At 33.0% G+C, this 21,613-nt stretch overlaps 1 protein-coding gene across 1 annotated transcript; it reads left to right on the top strand.

The window, feature by feature from the left end:
• The first annotated feature begins 17,565 nt into the window (after positions 1–17,565).
• LOC139870173 (uncharacterized) lies at positions 17,566–18,945 on the top strand. The gene has a single exon (XM_071858016.1). It carries the CDS (start codon positions 17,566–17,568, stop codon positions 18,943–18,945), a length of 1,380 nt encoding a protein of 459 aa, XP_071714117.1.
• Positions 18,946–21,613: the final 2,668 nt, after the last annotated feature.

Genomic DNA, 21,613 nt, shown 5'->3' with positions numbered 1-21,613 from the left:
ATTAATATATATTATATAATTATTAAGAATATTAAAAACAAATTATATATATAAATACATATATATAAAAACGCGTGTAATAGCAGTTATGTACATCACTATCCATCTGATTGAGATAAAATCAGATTCTTTTTAACTCTTCTTCTTCTTCCTGTTTTCCCGTGACTGCCATCTCCCTTTTTCTGTTATAAATCGATTGATAATTATTAAAGATATGAATCATTAAACTCCTATTATCCATCACTCAATTATACTCTTAAATTATTTACTGCAAACTCAAGGAATTTATACAGGAAATAAAATAAATGCCGGTACCTCTATTTTTATTCCATTTTATGAAAAGTTTTATTTCATAAGAAATTTCAAAAACTAAAAGTGCAAAAGTGATCAAAGGTACGTCATGAATCTTTATGTAAAGTTTCAAATCTCAGTTTTTCTTAATGAATCCAAATTTTAGAGTCAAAGTTTATTTATAAAAAGTCAACCGAAATGTTCTTGGAGAAATTCGAGTTCATGTTTGTGTTTCAAGTTTAATTGACGATTACAACAGGTTCTAGGATTGATTTGAAATATATTTCGTGCTTTGATCTTTGTCTAAAATGCTCTCAAAAGTGAAATCAATTTTTTTTCTTCTCTTCAAACCGTCGTCCATCGGTGGCTGTTTTAATTTTTTTTATTTTATTTTTTTTTAGTTTTCAATTAATAGAACAATTGATATTGATTGATTATTACATTGTGAAGTATTCGAAATCCTTGTTGTGAAATGATCCAAAACGTTCTCAGAGCCTAATTCAGGTTTTATTTTTTTTTTCCTTCGTTGTTCGTAGCAGTCTGCTACTTTATTTTTTTTTTAAAATACAATCATGTAAACTTGGTAATTTATAATTATACTGAGGAATCTAAATGAGATTAAACAATTAATTCGTAGTTAGGATTCGTACTCTGGTCGACTTGGATGATGGAGAAGAAGATTGAATAATAAAGTGGGTTAAATAAATTTGGGTGATGAAACTATAACAGAAATAATCAGACAGAGGAACGGTTTGTATAGGGTGTTGGGTTTCGAGAGGTCGCAGGTTCGAGCCCGGGTAAGGGCAGTTTATTTTTGAAACTCATTCTTTTGAGGTAGTCTATTTTATCTATGATTATTATTATAAATATGTGTATTATTAATATTTCGTATTATTATTATTATTGTTATTATTACTAATTATTATTATAACTATAATTATAATTATTACTATGATTAAAAGTAATATGAACATTATTATTATTATTAACTTTATTAAGGTATTTATTATCATAAAATTTGTCATTTAAGTATTAGTTGTCATTTATCGTTATTATTATTATGATTATAGTTATAATTAAGAATATGGTTATTATTATTATTATCATTATGAAAAAAATAAAATTATTATTTTCATTAAAATTATTATTAGTATCACTTTTGTAACAACTAGTATTATTAGTATTATTATCAAACAAAAGTATTGTTATTAATAAAATCATTATTATTATCAATATTATCTTTCTTAATAAAGTTATTAATATTATTATTAGTAAAATCATTATTATCAAAACTATCATTCTTAAACAAATAAATATTTATAATACAACTATATTAATATTCCGTATAACTATATATGAATCATATTAACATTACTTAGATAAAAACTTACATATAACAAATTAGGTATATTTTTTTTATATAATCCTAAATATATATAGATATTAATATAACTATATTAATCACTTTAAATACATATACAAGATAAATACATAAAAACATATAATTCAAGATATAACATAAAGTATATATTTTTAAATGAAATCTAGTATAAATCTTATATAACAATGAAACATATATAAATAATATACATTAATAAATGAAATTATGATATTTCTATCATATGTTTTAATAGAAATGTAATTAATATAGGTTCGTGAATCCGAGGCCAACCCTGCATTTGTTCAATATAGTCATATATATTTTTACTACAAAATACAGTATGGTGAGTTTCATTTGCCTTTTTACCCTTTATATTTTTGGGCTGAGAATACATGCGCAATTTTTATAACTGTTTTACGAAATAGACACAAGTAATCGAAACTACATTCTATGGTTGGATTATCGAATCGATTATGCCCCTTTTTAGCTTGGTAGCCTAAGAATTAGGGAAATGGCCCCTAATTGACGTGAATCCTAAAGATAGATCTATGGACCTTGACACGTCCCATTCGGGTTACGAATGCTTTAGTACTTCGATTATCATGTCCGATGAGAGTCCCGGAATGATGGGGATATTCTATATGCATCCTTTTAGTTCGGTTATCAAGCGTTCACCATATGAATGATTTTTTATCTCTATGCAGTTTGCGAAATGCCTGATATGAGATGATGTTTATGAGAAATGAAAATGAAAATCTTGTGGTCTATTAAATTAATGGAAATGATTGTTTATGATAAACTAATGAACACACCAACCTTTTGGTTGACACTTTAAAGCATGTTTATTCTCAGGTACAAAAGAAATCTTCCGCTGTGCATTAGCTCATTCTAGAGATATTACTTGGAGTCATTCATGACATATTTCAAAAAGACGTTGCATTTGAGTCGTTGAGTTTATCAAGATTATTATTAAGTCGTTGATAGTTTGATATATTATGAAATGGAATGCATGCCTGTCAATTTTCGATGTAATGAAAGTTTGTCTTTTAAAAACGAATGCAATGTTTATAAAATGTATCATATAGAGGTCAAGTACCTCGCGATGTAATCAACTATTGTGAATCGTTTATAATCAATATGGACTTCGTTCAAATGGATTAGGACGGGTCATGAAACTAATATTCAATAATGATATAAGACTTCATTTTTTCATAAATAGATTATTTTCCGGTACATGGTAATGCAGTACAAGCACAAATGAGTTATGTGGAAAATGAATACTTGAAAGAAAATACAGCAACTAAATTTATGCAACACATCATCTTTTCAAGTTCTCAAATTCTTGGTACATTCTATCATAGGTATTTTGTTTTATTCAAATTCGTGGCAACAAACCTCCTATTCATCATATTTCAATCTCCATAATCTCCGAAACAATAGAAATATTGAGATTTCAACGAAGATTTGGACAAATATACTCTGTTTCATCATGATTTGCATTGTACTTATCAGTCATATTATTGTGGTGGAAAAACACATATGATATTATGTCTTTGTGTTTATTTGAGCTTATAGTTCGACATGTGTTTTAAAACTGAATTATACACATTGATAGATACATGAAGTAAAATGTGCCGTCTAAATCGATAGGTTGCGTTAAAATCGCATAAACCTTAGAGCAGCAACGCGCGAACCCTCTGTTCTTGTTAAGACCATTTATTACGCTTAACAATGAGCCACTTTAGTTGCCCCACAACGTGCACTACGGGGCCGTTGTGGGCTGAGCCGTTGTGCCATTGTGGATACACACAACGGTATTTCGGTCCACGTGGTGGGATATCATTCGACCAAGCAATGTATGCGTTAAACATTTGAATTTGTTTGTTATTAATATACAAATTCATTCAATATAAATACAACACTTTTGTATACAATATTTACACACACATTTTCTTTTTCATCTTCATCATTTTCTCAAAAAATTCTACCAAAATGGATAAACAAAAGCAAATTGAAAAAACATACGAGATGTTTAATTATGTTATGAAATCGGATTCGAAATATGAAGAAGTCAAGAAATTTATGAAACTTGCTCATGAAGCCGAAGCTGAATTTGAAAGGGAAAAAATACCACGAGATTATATCCATAGACACCGTAAAGGTGCTGCGCAACGTTTATGGGAAGATTATTTTCCTGAAACACCAAGATTTCCAGCGAAAAAAATTTAAATGACGGTTTCGTATGTGTTGTCAATTATTCATATGACTCGTAAATGATATAACACATGTATTTTATAATAAATATTGTCCCGCTCAATTTTTATAATTTAAGCAAAGAATGATGCTATTGGTCGGAAAAGACGAACAATCTTTCAAAGATTACATCTGTCATACGTCAATTGACATATGGTATTGTGCCGGTTGCTCTTGATGAGTATTTACAAATGAGTGAAATGTTATCTTTGAGATGTCTTTACAACTTTTGGACATATGGTATCTGACTTAAATGATAGAGAATATATAAGGGAGCCAACTGCTTCCGAAATAGCACGTATATACAGTGCACATGAAGAGAAACATTGTTTTATGGGAATGTTAGGAAGTATTGACTGTATGTATTGGGAACGAAAAATTGTCCTAATGCGTGAAAAGGTCAATACACTAGGAGTGATCAAAAACACCCAACAGTATTGCTCAAAGCAGTTGCTTCACATAATATGTGATTTGACACGCGTTTTTTGGCATGACAGGTTCCAATAATGACATTAATGTTTTAAATTATTTTTCAATTTTTTATTTACTTAAAAAATGGAACCGCGCCACCTGCATCATTTTATGTAAATGAGCATCACTACACCAAAGGGAATAATGTTGCTGACAGTATGTATCCGAACTTTGTAACACTTATTAAAGGGTATGCACAACCTACGGGTGAGAAACATCTGAAGTTCAGAAGGTTTAAAGAAAGTACCCGAAAAGATATTGAGAGGACATTTGGTGTTCTTCAAAGAAGATTTGCGATTCAGAGATACCTCGCAATATCTATAAAATTCAATAAACTAGGGGGATACATGAATACTTGTATTTTGTTTCACAACATGATTCTAGAAGATAACGGTTTTTAAATTAGTTCAATTGAATAAGCAATGATTGTTGACTCAGAAACACCCCGCAAAATCTATAAAATTCAATAAACTAGGGGGTACATGAATACTTGTATTTTGTTTCACAACATGATTCAAGAAGATAACGGTATTCAAATTAGTTTAATGGAAGAAGCAATGATTGCTGGCTCAGAGAACCGTCCAAGAAAGAATATCAAATAGATCAAGAGATCGGGATACGATTAATAAAGAGTTACGAGATCGGAGAGTGCATGACAATATACGAGACGACCTTATCGAGCATATTTGGACCTATCCAGCAAACTTTCGTAGTGGTAATAACTAAAAGTTTAATATTATGTAATTTTTATTATTAAGCATTTTAATAATATGTCATTTTTATTTTAAAATTAGCAATTTAATATCATGTCATTTATTTTAAATGTATTTTATTTTATTAACTTATTTAATTATAATATATATAGTTAAATATACCAAAAAATGAAATTAAATGCCAAATCAACGTGTCAAAACACTTAAACACCACAACACAACATTTATCACGTCTCCCATCCATTCCACAAGAATGTAACGTCAACAAAAATCCCCCTCCCCCTCCAACACCACAACATTACCCTCTTCCATAACAAATGGTCTAAATGTTTTAGATATAAAAAAAAATAGATAATTTTTTATGGGTGTGTTTGATCGTGCAACTTATAGAAGTTTATGAGAACTTAAATTTATTTTTTCACAAGCTTAAACTAGTAATCTGATTGAGTGACATAATTTTCAGAGCTTATGAAAAACAAAAACTCCGAAAAATAAGTTAGTTAAAGTAGCTTAAAAAATAACTTATGAAATGAGAATTTACTTGATTGTCCTTAATAGAACTATTTAATATATATTTTATTATCCTTTATTAGTCCATTTATAGCATAAGCTTACATCTCTATTTACTTTTGGCCAAACACTTCTAAAAAATAAACTCCTAGCTTAAAAAATAAGCCTCTGCTAGTTAAGCCAAATACACCCTACAGTTAGACTACCCGAGAATGACACATATTTTTATATGTGTGATAACTATAATAACTACTCCCTTCCTCAGATTAAACTAGATAGGTCTCGTACAGCACGTTGCGGTAGTTACATTTGGATATATGTTGCTTCGTACTTGTTTGCAGTATCAGACGATGTTATGTACAAAATGGCAATGTATGTTTACGCAACTAGCATTAGCCGAATGAGTCGACAAAATGGCTATGTGTATAGACATATCATATGTTATCTAGAATATAGAAAAGATGACCGATACATTAAGGAAACCCCATTGTTTTGTGCTTTTATGTAATCGATTACGGTTAATTATCATAATACATACGAAATTTGAAAGTTCAAAACCAAAGGTGTTTTGGGTGTACTAAAAATGATAGCTACTAACTAAATATAGATTCTGATATATTAAACAACTCTCACGACCCATGTATTTTGTCACCCATACTTGTAATAAAAACCATGTTACCAACATATTCTTCTTAAATATGTACCTAAATACTCAATAAATCTACGATCAACATATAGTCATAATCAAGAATAAAAAAATGTACTAACAATTCGCCTTCTTTATCAACATATAGACATAGTTATAGTGAGGGCTTTTGTAGTAGTTTACCATCAAGCATTGTAGCGCGCATCCCTTTGTTAACCAGGTGCGTGTTGCGACACTCATCGCTTTGCTAATTCGATTACGCGGAAAATTTACTAAACCGTTTTATGATCATTTCAGCAAGATAATGGTACTCAGGAGGTGATCATGTATATTTAATATTATGATAATGATATTTATATGTTAAAAATAATCTAGCGACCTAAACGTTAAATTTAAATTACTCTTATGTTTATTGCTAAAAAACAAAGGTCCGTTGGTAGTGCTTGAAAGCTCCGTTTTGAATATAACTAGTTTTAATACCCTCGAATATGCGAAATTGCGAAAGATATATTGCAATATCTATTGAACACAATTGGTTGATGTTATAAATCCGTTTGACAATCATTTTACATGTACGATAAAAGAATGATCAAACATCAAATTGTTTTTTTTATATTATAAATAAAAAAGATAGATTTGATGATCTAGGGCGTCACATATGTGTTACATTGACAGATATCATCCGTTGATTGAAATAACCCTATTGCAATGATACAACAACAGTATGTTAAAATTATAAAACAACCAATAATGGGAAGCTACTATTTTCGTGAAGTAACCGCCACCCAGACCACCGAATCCTAAAAAAAGCCCTCACCTGAATAGAAGTCTGCACTGCGAACCCCAGTCCACAAATCCTATACCAAACCGCATCAACCCCCACTCAAAAATCTGCAGCCAAATCACTCTTCAGGCAACCCAAGAACACCCGTCCCGAGACCGCATCAACCTGAAATCCATATCATAACCCCGATGGTCAGCACATCTTTAACACCCCGCCAAATTACCATTTGACGGCACGTTAATCCAGATCCCACAGTTAACAGTTACGCCCTCTATATGAGACGTTTAAAGCAATCGCATTTGATTTTATTAAAAGTTGACTTTCGAAAACATAAGTCAATAATCCCAACATAGAAATACTGTTGTGATCGTAACCACAAGCCAACAGTATTTAAACAGTTATAAAAGTTTTAAATGCGAAAGTAAATAATGTTCTTTAAAATCAAATGCTGACTCCACGGCCAGTCATGCAGCAAACACAGCGAAAGCATACCTCTTAAGGACCTGAGAATAACAACAAGCAAAAACAGGTCAACAATTAATGTTGGTGAATCTACAGGTTTAAAGTAATGTAACAGTATCTGAAAAACAGTTATTAGAAAAATAGTTTAGTTTCCTTGACCACGAGATTCTATCGTTTGCATAAACCGAGCACCCGAATACTAGCATTGACCCGAGTATAGAAGCCACTATACCCGACCTTACCTCGTAAAATGTTATACACTTGTTCAAATATATTTAATGTTCAAAATAAATGCATCACAGTTTTTATAGCGGGTGACGTTGTCAACCTAACGGATCCGTCCATCTAAATTGTGCTTACACCGATGGTATTAAAAGTATTCAAGCTAGAGGCTTTTTGAACAAACTCATTATGCATATGTGTAACACCTTAAATTTATTTTTATTTTTTAAATCACAGCGGAAGACTGAGTTTACATAAATACCCTTAGTTAGTTACAAACATGATTATCACAAATCATAAGTTAATTACTTTATTACAAACCACAGGCGTTACGTTATACGACTAGCTACATATTTACAAAACTTAAAACATCATAGTTCGTCTTGTCAAACATATCGTCAGCCCGACTCCCGTCCCTACCAGCACTAAGATCCAAAACCTGCAAGGGAGGAGGTGAGGGGTTAGCACAAAGCTAAGTGAATGGAACTATCAAAAGGTCTAGCATACAGTACCAACTTGTACTCCTATATCAACAGCTATATGCAACCACATACAACAAACAACAACCAGCAACTGTGCTCCAACTAGAGGATCGACGGCTTGTACGGGCACACGACCACTAGCTGATCAGTCTAGCGTCTACCGATAGTCTTTACTACTGAATCCCCAGTATAGTCATCCATACGCAGGTGATGCGTCATTCAGCACTATACTCAACAAACAGTAGCCAACTAGACCCAACCACAACTAGGTTGACCTCTCTGAGCTGAACCTAACAACAATAGGTTCCAACAACAACAACAACAACTTGTGCACATACAACCAGTCAACTACTATTACTACTACAGGCAACTAATACTACTAAAAGCATGGCAACCTTAACTGCGATCAACTTTACAACATAACTACTAATCATGGCAACTATCAACAATATAAACATAGTAGCGCAACTTGCTACTCTATACTACACCCAGAGATAATCCCACTCACCGATTACCAGCAGCCAGCTCAGATAAACTATCACTGAGCTTCTTCCTTATCCTTATCACCTGAACATAAGGCAAATCAAGTTAGTTTCTATCCGTTAACACAAAACAACACAGTACATAAATCAGTCACAAAAAGCGCCGCTAAAAGTCCACCTAACACTTATGCACTTTCAAAATTTACATCCTGAACACCAAAATACAAACGGGCAGCATAACGGCTAGAAAAAGGCACTTTGGTAAAACCTTCTGCCCTGGACACACAGTCGGTCGACTGTCTCCTCAATCGGTCAACTGACGTAGACATTCGGTCGACTGTTGACACAACCGGTCGACTGACTTTCCCAATCGGTCGACTTATTTGGTATATCCACAATCGGCCGAAAGTCAAACTCAGTCGACCGGTTCACTCGCCAGTCGGTCGACTGTCGACCGACAGTCGGCTGACTGTGTTCATCATCTGCAGATTCTGAACACAACCTACGGACTTCAAGCTAAATTCACCAAAACTCGATCTAGAGCTCGTTTTTGACACCAAAACTTACCACAACTCAATTACTACATGCTATAGACTATAAACCCACAAAGTTTTGACCATAACAACATCAAATCCATGGATTTTGACATAAAATCAAGCTTTTTACAAAACTCACACAAAACCATGAATTTAACAATGAATTGAGCACAAAAACACATGTTACTTACCTTGATAGACTCAGTAAACGATAACAAGCACGATTCTAACACCAATTTGAGCTCAAGATCAATGTTTAAGGATTAGGGTTTGGTAGATGGGAGGGATGAAGGTACGGTGTTAATTAGGAAGCTTCAAGAAAATGAGAGTAGAAGCTGACTTCTTCCTTTTATATTTAGGTTAAATACAATACCCCATCACACACGGGTATTTACCAGTTATCTAATAACTTACGTACCTCGTTAGGCAGCCCTAACGGAGTCCAAATTAAACAAACGAACCTATTCTGTGACCCTTGTCACAAACTGGTCTCAAATAAACAACCAAATAATTATAAACAAATAATTATTAAAATCACTAATTACGTCATACCCAAGGGTACACTAGTCATTTCAACTAGGCCCAAAACGCGGATGTTACAATGTGTGTAGTACTCATGTCAATACAAATTATTTGAAAATGTAAATATAACAGCGTGTATTCTCATCCCTGAAAACATGTAAAAAGCGGGACTGTAGACTCACCTTTGAATAAAGCTCGGATTGAAAAGTGAACAATTAACTTGTACGTTTTATAGCCGAGTAATGCAACCTAAGTATACGTATGTAGGTTGGTCAATATATGTATCTTAAATAAGTGTGGTTTCATAGTGTACGTTGTCTTATTGCTCGACTCGACGCGTTTCAAAGTAAAAGCCAACTATATCATGCAAGTCAAACAAAGTCAACTGAAGTCAAACCGAAAGTCAAACTTGGTCAAAGTAGTCAACTAAAGTCAACATCAGTAGGTTCATGTCAAATATTGGTCAAAATATCAAACCTAAGTCAAACAATACGTTTTAGGTCATGAATGATCATTTTCACAATTTCAGTTTATCGTCATGCACAAAGTTTATGAACACGTAGCATACTTAGCACATTATCTCATAGTAAAAAATTCAAGTAAATATGAAAAGCTCCAGATCATAAATATACTTAAAATAGATTCCAAAAAGTCCGGACAGGGACTCATACAACAATTAAAAGTCAGGAATCAGAAGGGATACATTTGGGGTTTGCCAAGTCAGTTTCTGACCGCGCACTGATTTCATTTTGGCTATAACCGAAGTTAGGAACATGAAATTGATACAAGACCAGTGGCCATAGTTCAGGGACAAATCCAAAATCTAGCAACTTTTGTTTAGCCAATTTGTACAGTTTATTCGTGCAATTTGAACATTCAGTTTTCAGCTCAAATCAGAATTCACATAAAGTATGGCTCTATTGTGCCTAATGCATAAGGTTTCAGAGATTGACATAAACTAACAATAAGTCACATATCATGTTAAGTTTCATTTTACCTAAGCATACATGCTCATGCAATGCACATAATCCACAGAGTACAAAACCGTGAGCAATTTGCAGATTCAATTCTCATTTAGTTAGTCACATTCGCACGCGATTATCCGAAGATCTAGATACAATTACCCTATGATATCTACATGAAAGATGAAGTACTTTTTGTCTACTTTTCAAATATGCAGAGATTTAATCAAAGAAGTTAACAAATTTTATCATACAAGGTTATTTTCATGTAAGTGCTGTATAAAACTACTTTTACACTAATTCAAGCATATCTCAGGCTATACATAAGAAAACGACATGATATCCTAGTCTAAATTGAGTGTTTTTAAATTATATTTCCAGTGGTATAAGTCTCACATGCCAATTCGTTGTCTATCAATACCAGATTTCTGATCAAGCAACAAAAACACAACGATAATTCAAATTGACATAACTTAATCATATTGAAACGAAATCAAGCGAATCCAAAGCCTAAACTCAATAGTTTTTCGCAAGGAATCTGAATATAACATAATGATTAACATTTGAAAAACTTAATTTATCTGATCAAGCAAATACAAATTCATTTTTAAACCCTAGCGCATCAAACAATTAAAATAACGATTACAATTAACACGTACGCGTATAGACTTGAGCAATTGACAACATAACTATGAAACTCTCATGAAAATCAGATTTTTAGAATTAGGGTTTATGCAATTATACCTTTGATCACGAAAAGAAATATATCAATGCGTAGAGCACGAAGGGAATTACAATCTTTGTGTTGAAACCTTACTCTAAAAATTAATTTTTGATGTGGTGATGGTGGGTTGAAAGTCGACGGTCAAGAGGGAGGAGGGAGCCAAAAAAGTCGACTGGAATATTAGGGTAGGGATTATGGCAGTGTTTTTAGGTTACTAGTTTATTTATACATGGACTAATTACCACTAATTGCATTTAAGTCCCTCCATTAAGCTAAAAATTAAAATATAAGGGGGAGGGATGGGGGTTTCGGCCGAATGGGCCCCACATGGGGTTCCCGGGCTCTCGTTTTGCAATCCCGTGTAATCGTGGTCCGTTTTAAGTGCCGTTTAGTCGTACCGAAGGCCCGGAACGTCGATCGTTAAACGCAACCAATTGTTTAATTTATTAAAAACCCAATAAATTAAATATTTTAAAAAGTTAATAATTAATAAAATTAATTATTAAAATAAACTCGAACGTTTCGTTGCTCAAAAAACTATTATCAAAATCGTATCGTTTTTATCGTATTTCATTATCCGAAATATTTATTTGAATTAATATCAACCCATATTAATTATTGAAACCCTCCGAAGATCAAGTACGCATTTAATACACATAAACGCATAAAAGTTAAATAATCGCCGTTAAATAAACTAACGGAAGGTTAACGGAAGTAACGGAAAAATCAGGGTTGTTACAACATCCAAGCAAACCCGAAACAGCAGTCAACCCAGAGATCCTAACCCGTCAAAACCCTACCTAACGGACGGCTGGGAAACAATTGAAGATACAACTCCAAATCTCCAATCTTTTGGCGCTTAACAACGATAAAGTCACTAAGGCGGAAACTACACCGGACCGTTCCGAACCGAAACCGGTGACGAGGAAGATGGAACGAGCGGGATCGAAACAAACATCATTGCAAAGGAGACACGAAGCAAGAGTCCATACACCAACACAAACTCAAGGTGGTAAGGAAAGAATGAACAAAAAGTGCCATTTCCGAGGAAAAAAAAGGAAGAAACAGAAAAAGACCACCATATACAAGCAACAGCAAAATAAAAAACCGAGAACCTTACATTAAAAGAGAACCAGTAAAGACAATGGCGGACCCCAGAACGCACAAGGTGCTCGCCGCCTGAGATCCGCCATAACCCACGCCGGAAAAGCTCATCGGAAACATACAAACCCGGCTGCACCACCACGCTTGAGAAACCACCCAATCCAACCGGAAACCCACAACTACCACCCACCGCTACACAGAGTGCATAACACTCGCCGCCTGTGTCAGGAAGGAGACAGAAGAAAACTCACTGGAAAACATTGGGGACCCGAACGAGAGAGCTAATACATGGATCGAAGAGGCAAGAGGAGAAAAGCAAAAAAAAAAAAAAAACGACGAAAAAAGAAATCCCTGGACCTCCGGCAAGATGCCGGAGGTCATAGGCGGCGTTACCAGGAGGCTACAAACGGAAAAGAGTTGACGGAGAGAATTGGAAAAAGTAGATCCGGGTGAACTTCCCAAGAGAGAGAGAGAGAAAAGCTTCTTGACGGAGAGAATTGTAACATCAAATTGGTTTATGTAGTAGTTTTCAAAGAGGATTAATAAAGCTACTATATAGTAATGACTAATGTAAATCATCATTTTATAAACAAATAGTATAATATTCTCTCAGTTTTAATTTAATAAGCACGATTTTATTCTGGGATGTCTCAAATTAATAGTTCACTTTGTATTTCAACTAATTAAAAGAGGTTATAGTGGAGATAGAAGATATTTTATTAGTGAAGAACGAAGTTAGTAGAATTTTCTAAAACTGTATGTTTTTTGTCTGTGAATTATTAAATTGGGACGGAGGGAATAGTATATTATAGACAAAATATATGAAAGTGAGTATAGAGCATTCTTGTAGTGTGTTGTAAAAGTATCAATAGTCATAATGTTATCACAATATAGTCTATGGTATAGATGCGAAAATTTGTCGTTCAAAAAAAAAAAGAAAATATATATATACACTAGGTTTTTGAGCTCATGCGTTGCACGGGTGTGTAAAAAAATCGTGCAAAAAATGTAATTTGCGGTTTATAATATTATGTAAATAGTGATACTAAAATAAAATAGGAAAAATATGTAAATTATTTAAGAGCCCCCTAGTGTTGACAAATTTTAAAAGTTCTTTTGAATTTATAAGCCCGTGGTGTTGACGGATTTTTTAAAAAAAAATTGAGTTTAAGAGTCCGTGGTGTTGACAAAATTTAAAAGTTCTTTTGAGTTTAAGAACCGTGAGTTGACAAATTTTAAAAGTGATTTTGAGTGTTGTTATTAACTTAACGTCTACAATGCGAACTAAAAAATATGCAAACTAAAATAACATCAAAAAGCGTATAATGCGATTGTTATTTTAAGTTTTTCATACCGTAAATATAAATATACGACTAATATCTACAAGTCCCCTTTCATTTGATTCCTTCTCTTTTTACTATTTACACAATTATATTTTATACATATATAGTCTATATATTGTTTATCTTTTTTGAAAGACAAAAGAATTTATATTAAACATAAAAAGAAGAAGATACATAGAATAGAATACATGGAGAGTGTATGCATGGAGAACATGCATTAGACATGAACTAGTTGTGGAGCCCTCGCTTCGCGCCGGGGGCTCCGTTTTGAATGCGAGTTAAAAAAAAAAGTCTTGATCTATTTTGTAAAAAAGAATTTTTTTCGACATAACATTGAAGGGTTGTTCCTTTTGTGAAAGTTGCTTCTTTTAGCGTTCGGGTTTTATTTTAAAAAGAAAAAGTTAGTAAAGTGGGGGTTCGATTTGTATTTTAATAAAAGTTAGTGGGTTAAGTTTGTGAAATTTGAAAAAACTTTACGTATAAAGTGGGGGTTCGATTTGTATTTTAATAAAAGTTAGGGGGTTAAGTTTGTGAAAATTGAATATTAGTAAAAAAAAAAGTTAGTAAAGTGGGGGTTCGATTTGTATTTTAATAAAAGGTGGGGGGTTAAGCTTGTGAAATTTGGGGAAAAATAAACGTATAAAGTGGGGGGTTCGATTTGTATTTTAATTAAAAGTTAAGGGGTTAAGTTTGTTGAAAGTGGGGAAATGAATAGGACTATTCATTTCCACTATACCATTTAGATATAGGTATCATCAATTGGACAGAGGAGATATGCGACCAAGTTATGCTATGCAAGGAAATCTCTCTCTCTCTCTCTCTCTCTCTCTCTCTCTCTATATATATATATATATATATATATATATATATATATATATATATGTATGGTCAGGATCAATGGGGAAGTAACCAATCGGGGAAAGCAAAATTTTTTTTTCGTTTTTTTTGGAATTTTTTTTTTCGACATCAAGATCACACGAAAATATAAACATTTATAAGAGACAGTTCGTGATGAATGTTATTATTTAGGCGGGAAAAAGATCGACAAAAATAACATTCAAGATAATATTGTTCGTGAAGAATATGAACGTTTTTTTCTTCTTCATGTTTTGTGAAATAAAATTTAACCCGATTTAGAGTTTATGGTTTAGGACCCAAAACACTAAACCCTAAACCCTAAACTCTAAACCGTTCGTATTAAAAACTCAATCTAAAACCTAAATCTAAACCCTAAATCTAAACCCTAAACCCTAAATTTCTAAACCCTAATATCTAAACCCTAATATCTAAACCCCAATAGCTAAAACCTCAACATACGCTCGAAAAACACGATAATTGTTATATATTACTTCTTCGAGCGTTTTCCCGCCAAAATAAAAACATTTATCACAAAGTGTCTCTATTAAATGTTCATATTTCCATCCCATCTATAATGTTCGTGAACAAAGTTTTTTCAAAAAATGAAAAAAAAAGTTTTTGCTTCCCCCCGATTGGTTACTTCCCTCTTGATCCTCCAATATATATATATATATATATAAGAGGGAAGTAACCAATCGGGGGGAAACGGGGGGAAGCAAAAACTTTTTTTTTTCGTTTTTTGAAAAAACTTTGTTCACAAACATTATAGATGGGATGAAAATATGAACATTTAATAGAGATACTTTGTGATAAATGTTTTTATTTTGGCGAAAAAACGCTCGAAGAAGTAATATATAACAATTATCGTATTTTTCGAGCGTATGTTGAGGTTTTAGCTATTGGGGTTTAGATATTAGGGTTTAGATATTAGGGTTTATAGGGTTTAGAAATTTAGGGTTTAGGATTTAGATTGAGTTTTTAACACGAACGGTTTAAGGTTTAGGGTTTAGGGTTTGGTGTTTTAGAATAAACCCAAAACACCAAACTCTGAACCCTTAACTCTAAATCGGGCTAAATTTTAATTCACAAAACATGAAGAAAAAAAATGTTCACATTATTCACGAACAATATTATCTTGAATGTTATTTTTGTCGATCGTTTTCTGTCTAAATAATAACATTCATCACGAAGTGTCTTTTCTAAATGTTCATATTTTCGTGTGATCTTGATGCCGGAAAAAAAAATTCCAAAAAAATTGAAAAAATAAAAAAAAAATTGCTTCCCCCGATTGGTTACTTCCCCATTGATATATATATATATATATATATATATATATATATATATATATATATATATATATATATATATATATATAGGGAGAAGATCCAGTGAGAACTTTTTTAGTGTGAGAACTCTAGGAACTCCAAAATACACTTAAATACACTAAAATTCGAGCAAAAAAGGGGGAATTCGAGGAAAAAAGGGAAGTCGAGCAAAAATAAAAAACACGGGCGAAAAAAAAATCATAGTCGAGCAAAAATTTGAATTTTTTTTTGTTCGAATACCAAAATGTAGAACACATTTTTGTCCGAATAATGCGTTTTTTTTTCGACTATCAACGTGTTCTACATTTTTTTGTTCGACTATCCAAATTGTAGAACACAAATTGTTCGCCCGCCTTTTTTTTTTGTTCGAATATCATGTTTTTTGTTTGAATTTCCTGTTTTTTGCTCGACTATCCCCTTTTTTGCTCGTCTGTGTCCCTTTTTGCTCGATTTTTAGTGTATTTTTGGGTATTTTGGAGTTCTTCGGGTTCTCATACAAAAAAAAGTTCTCATTTGATCCCTCTACTATATATATATATATATATATATAGTTGTAGGATCAAGTGGGAAGTAACCAATTGGGGGGAAGCAATTTTTTTTTTTTCGTTTTTTGAAAAAACTTTGTTCACGAACATTATAGATTGGATGAAAATAAGAACATTTAGAAAAGACACTTCGTGATGAATGTTATTATTTTGGCGGGAAAACGCTCGAAGAAGTAATATATAACAATTATCGTGTTTTTCGAGCGTATGTTGAGGTTTTAGACATTAGGGTTTAGATATTAGGGTTTAGAAATTTAGGGTTTAGGGTTTAGATTTAGGATTTAGATTGAGTTTTTAACACGAACGGTTTAGAGTTTAGGATTTAGGGTTTAGGGTTTGGTGTTTTGGGTTTATGGAATAAACCCTAAACCCTAAACTCTAAATCGGGCTAAATTTTACTTCACAAAACATGAAAAAAAAACGTTCATATTCTTCACGAACAATATTATCTTGAATGTTATTTTTGTCGATCGTTTTCTCGCCTAAATAATAACATTCATCACAAAGTGTCTCTTCTAAATGTTTATATTTTCGTGTGATCTTGATGTCAGAAAAAAAAATTTCAAAAAAAATGTAAAAATTTTTTTTTTGCTTACCCCGGCTTCCCCCCGATTGGTTACTTCCCCATTGATCCTGCCCCTATATATATATATATATATATATATATATATATATATATATATATATATATATATATATATATATATATATATATATATATATATATATATCGCTAAATCCAAAAGCCCATTAACAGCCCACTTTTCACTCACTAACAAACTTCCAAAACCGTTAGGGGTAATTTCGTAAAATACACAAACTCCCGCGAGTTCTAACGTCCTTCAAACTCAACTTCTTCACTCACATATATAACAATATAACAATAAACCTACCAACAAACTTCTCATTTTTCTTTCCAATTTTCACTCAAAAGTTCACAAAAATTGCCATGTCATCACCGACGACACAATCTTCTCCCCGGCCACCATTTTCCATTTCCGCCGCCGTACGAAATCTTCTTATTTTGGGCGTCCTTTTCTTTCTTGCTAGACAATTTTACCTCATCTACACCACCAGCGCCACCGGAAACCACCACACCAAACACAAATCCGACGAATACCTCGTGAATTATTACTTCAATATATTCCAAGATTTGATTTTTGACGGTTATCTCACTACTGATTCCAAAACCCTAACAATCGGAACCCAATTTCACGAATACAGAGCAGCATTGAAAGAATTAGGTGTGTGGAATAAGAAATCAACTAAAAACAACGTTTATCTTCCGTTTAAAGACGATTCATTCGATATTCAGTTTTCGTCTCACACGGGTCTTGATTCTTCCGTTGACCCGGGCCGATTCGCGTCGGAGTTATCAAGAACTTTGAAAAAAGAAGGATATTTGGTAATACACACGGAATCGGAAGATTCATACAGTTTGAATTCGTTATTGGATTTGTTCGATTCGTTTAAACTGATTCAATCGAAAGAAATCACTTCTTACCATTGGTCTGTTCCGGACCTTCGAGAAATTTTGCTACAAAAAAAGAATCGTGTTCTTCGCCGGAAAAATCTAGCCGGAAGTTGTTCTGTTCCGGCGTACAAAAAAGAATTGATTCGAAAATTGGAGCCTTTGATAGTTGATGAACCACTGAAACCATGGATTGATTTCAAGAAAAATATCAAGAAGATGAAATATCTTAGTAAAATGGCGGATATCAGCTTTAAAACGCGATATGTGTACATTGATGTGGGAGCCCGAAACTACGAATCGAGTATTGGAAGTTGGTTTAAGAAGCTTTATCCGAAACAGAACAAAAGTTTCGAAATTTTTGCAATCGAAGCAGACAAACGCTTTCATCAAGAATACGAGTCTAAGAAAAAGATAACCCTTTTACCATACGCGGCTTGGGTGAGAAACGAGTCCTTATTTTTTGAGATCAATCGAGACCCGAATAACACGTATAATGAAAAAATACAAGGAATGGGTCGGATTCAATCGGCCCAAACATCAACTAATTTCATCAGGGACCCAAATATGATACGAGGGTTTGATTTCGCGAATTGGGTCAGGAGTATTTTTGTTGAGAAAGATTTTGTTGTGATGAAAATGGATGTTGAAGGGACGGAATTCGATTTGATCAAGAGAATGGTTGAAACCGGGTCGATTTGTTTGATTGATGAAATGTTTCTTGAATGTCATTATAATAGATTTCAAAGATGTTGTAATGGTGAAAGGACTACAAAGTTTCAAAAGGTGTACAGTGAATGTACTGAACTGTTTACTTTCTTAAGGGAGAAAGGTGTTTTTGTTCATCAATGGTGGTAGTAAACATAGTTTCGGGTCAAGTTTTCGGGCTAAAAGTGTACTCGGGCTAGCCCGATTAGTGAGTTCTAAGTGTAGAATTTGCGATACTAGTGATCATTAATAGGGAATGTATCCTCTGTATAGAGTAGAAGTGATACAAAAGAAAGGTATGTTAGATATGTTTTTGTGATTTACTGGTTTGTTGCTAAATTTTGTCTGACCCGTTTGAAGCAAAATAAAACTGACTTGAAAGCTTATGCAGTGAATCATCATAGTTGGTACCTTACAATATAACTTATATACTAGTTTTAAAAAACATAACTATATAAAGATGTAAACGTTTTTGTATTTGGGCCCAGCATTCGGCCTACTTCAAAGTTCAATGTTGAAACATTGCCAAGTGGGCCTATAAAATATGTCTAGTACATAACAAAACGCTATAACACTAACACTTACAATAATACACAATTTACCAGTTTTGGGCCTTGTGATTCGATCAATATCTTCTATAACATAGACTTTATATATATATATATATATATATATAGGGGCAGGATCAATGGAGAAGTAACCAATCGAAGGGAAGCGGGGGGAAGCAAAAAAAAATAAAAAATTCGTTTTTTGAAAAAACTTTGTTCACGAACATTATAGATTGGATGAAAATAAGAACATTTAGAAAAAAGACACTTCGTGATGAATGTTATTATTTTGGCGGGAAAACGATCGACAAAAATAACATTCAAGATAATATTGTTCGTGAAAAATGTTAACGTTTTTTTTCATATTTTGTGAAGTAAAATTTAGCCCGATTTAGAGTTTAGGGTTTAGGGTTTAGGATTTGGTGTTTTGGGTTTATTCCATAAACCCAAAACACCAAACCCTAAACCCTAAATCCTAAACTCTAAACCGTTCGTGTTACAATTTCAATCTAAATCCTAAATCAAAACCCTAAATCTAAACCCTAAACCCTAAATTTCTAAACCCTATAAACTCTAATATCTAAACCCTAATATCTAAAACCTCAACATACGCTCGAAAAACACGATAATTGTTATATATATTACTTCTTCGAGTGTTTTCCCGCCAAAATAATAACATTCATCACGAAGTGTCTTTTCTAAATGTTCTTATTTTCATCCAATCTATAATGTTTGTGAACAAAGTTTTTTCAAAAAACGAAAAAAAAAAATTGCTTCCCCCCGATTGGTTTTTTTGTATGAGAACCCTGAGAACTCCAAAATACCCAAAAATACACTAAAAATCGAGCAAAAAGGGACACAGACGAGCAAAAAAGGGGATAGTCGAGCAAAAAACAGGAAATTCGAACAAAAAACATGATATTCGAACAAAAAAAAGGCGGGCGAACAATTTGTGTTCTACATTTTGGATAGTCGAACAAAAAAATGTAGAACACGTTGATAGTCGAACAAAAAACGCATTATTCGGACAAAAATGTGTTCTACATTTTGGTATTCGAACAAAAAAAAATTCAAATTTTTGCTCGACTATGATTTTTTTTCGCCCGTGTTTTTTATTTTTGCTCGACTTCCCTTTTTTCCTCGAATTCCCCCTTTTTTGCTCGAATTTTAGTGTATTTAGGTGTATTTTGGAGTTCCTAGAGTTCTCACACTAAAAAAATTCTCACTGGATCTTCTCCCTATATATATATATATATATATATATATATATATATATATATATATATATATATATATATATATATCAATGGGGAAGTAACCAATCGGGGGAAGCAAATTTTTTTTTATTTTTTCATTTTTTTTGGAATTTTTTTTCCGGCATCAAGATCACACGAAAATATGAACATTTAGAAAAGACACTTCGTGATGAATGTTATTATTTAGGCGGGAAAACGATCGACAAAAATAACATTCAAGATAATATTGTTCGTGAATAATGTGAACGTTTTTTTTTCATGTTTTGTGAAGTAAAATTTAGCCCGATTTAGAGTTTAGGGTTTAGGGTTTAGGGTTTGGTGTTTTGAGTTTATTCCATAAACACCAAACCCTAAACCCTAAACCGTTCGTGTTAAAAACTCAATCTAAATCCTAAATCTAAACCCTAAACCCTAAATTTCTAAACCCTAATATCTAAACCCTATAAACCCTAATATCTAAACCCTAATATCTAAACCCCAATAGCTAAAACCTCAACATACGCTCGAAAAACACGATAATTGTTATATATTACTTCTTCGAGCATTTTCCTGCCAAAATAAAAACATTTATCACAAAGTGTCTCTATTAAATGTTCATATTTTCATCCCATCTATAATGTTCGTGAACAAAGTTTTTTCAAAAAACGAAAAAAAAAGTTTTTGCTTCCCCCCGCTAAACAACAAGATCGAGCTAAACAACAAGTTAGAATATGTCGAGGAACCGATTGCTATCCTTGACGAGAAGGTGAAAATGTTGAGGAATAAAGAGGTGAGAACTTTCAAGGTTCAATGGCGGCGAAGTAAAGGTTCCGAGTTCACTTGGGAGCCCGAAGAGTTCGTGTTAGTTTACCTTCCCTCGTGTTATGCGGCTTGGATTGCGAGGTCGCAATCCGGTTCAAGTGGGGGAGAGTTGTAAGATCCTGTTTTCTTTTTAGGTTTGGACGCCGTCCAAACACTTGGGACGCCGTCCCAGTTTGAAGACCTGGACGCCGTCCAACATTTTGGGACGCCGTC

This window comes from Rutidosis leptorrhynchoides, chromosome 10 (assembly GCF_046630445.1).
Source record: "Rutidosis leptorrhynchoides isolate AG116_Rl617_1_P2 chromosome 10, CSIRO_AGI_Rlap_v1, whole genome shotgun sequence".
Taxonomy (NCBI): domain Eukaryota; kingdom Viridiplantae; phylum Streptophyta; class Magnoliopsida; order Asterales; family Asteraceae; genus Rutidosis; species Rutidosis leptorrhynchoides.
The sequence above is the reverse complement of the archived record's forward strand: the minus strand, read 5'-3'. Positions and strand labels throughout refer to the sequence as shown.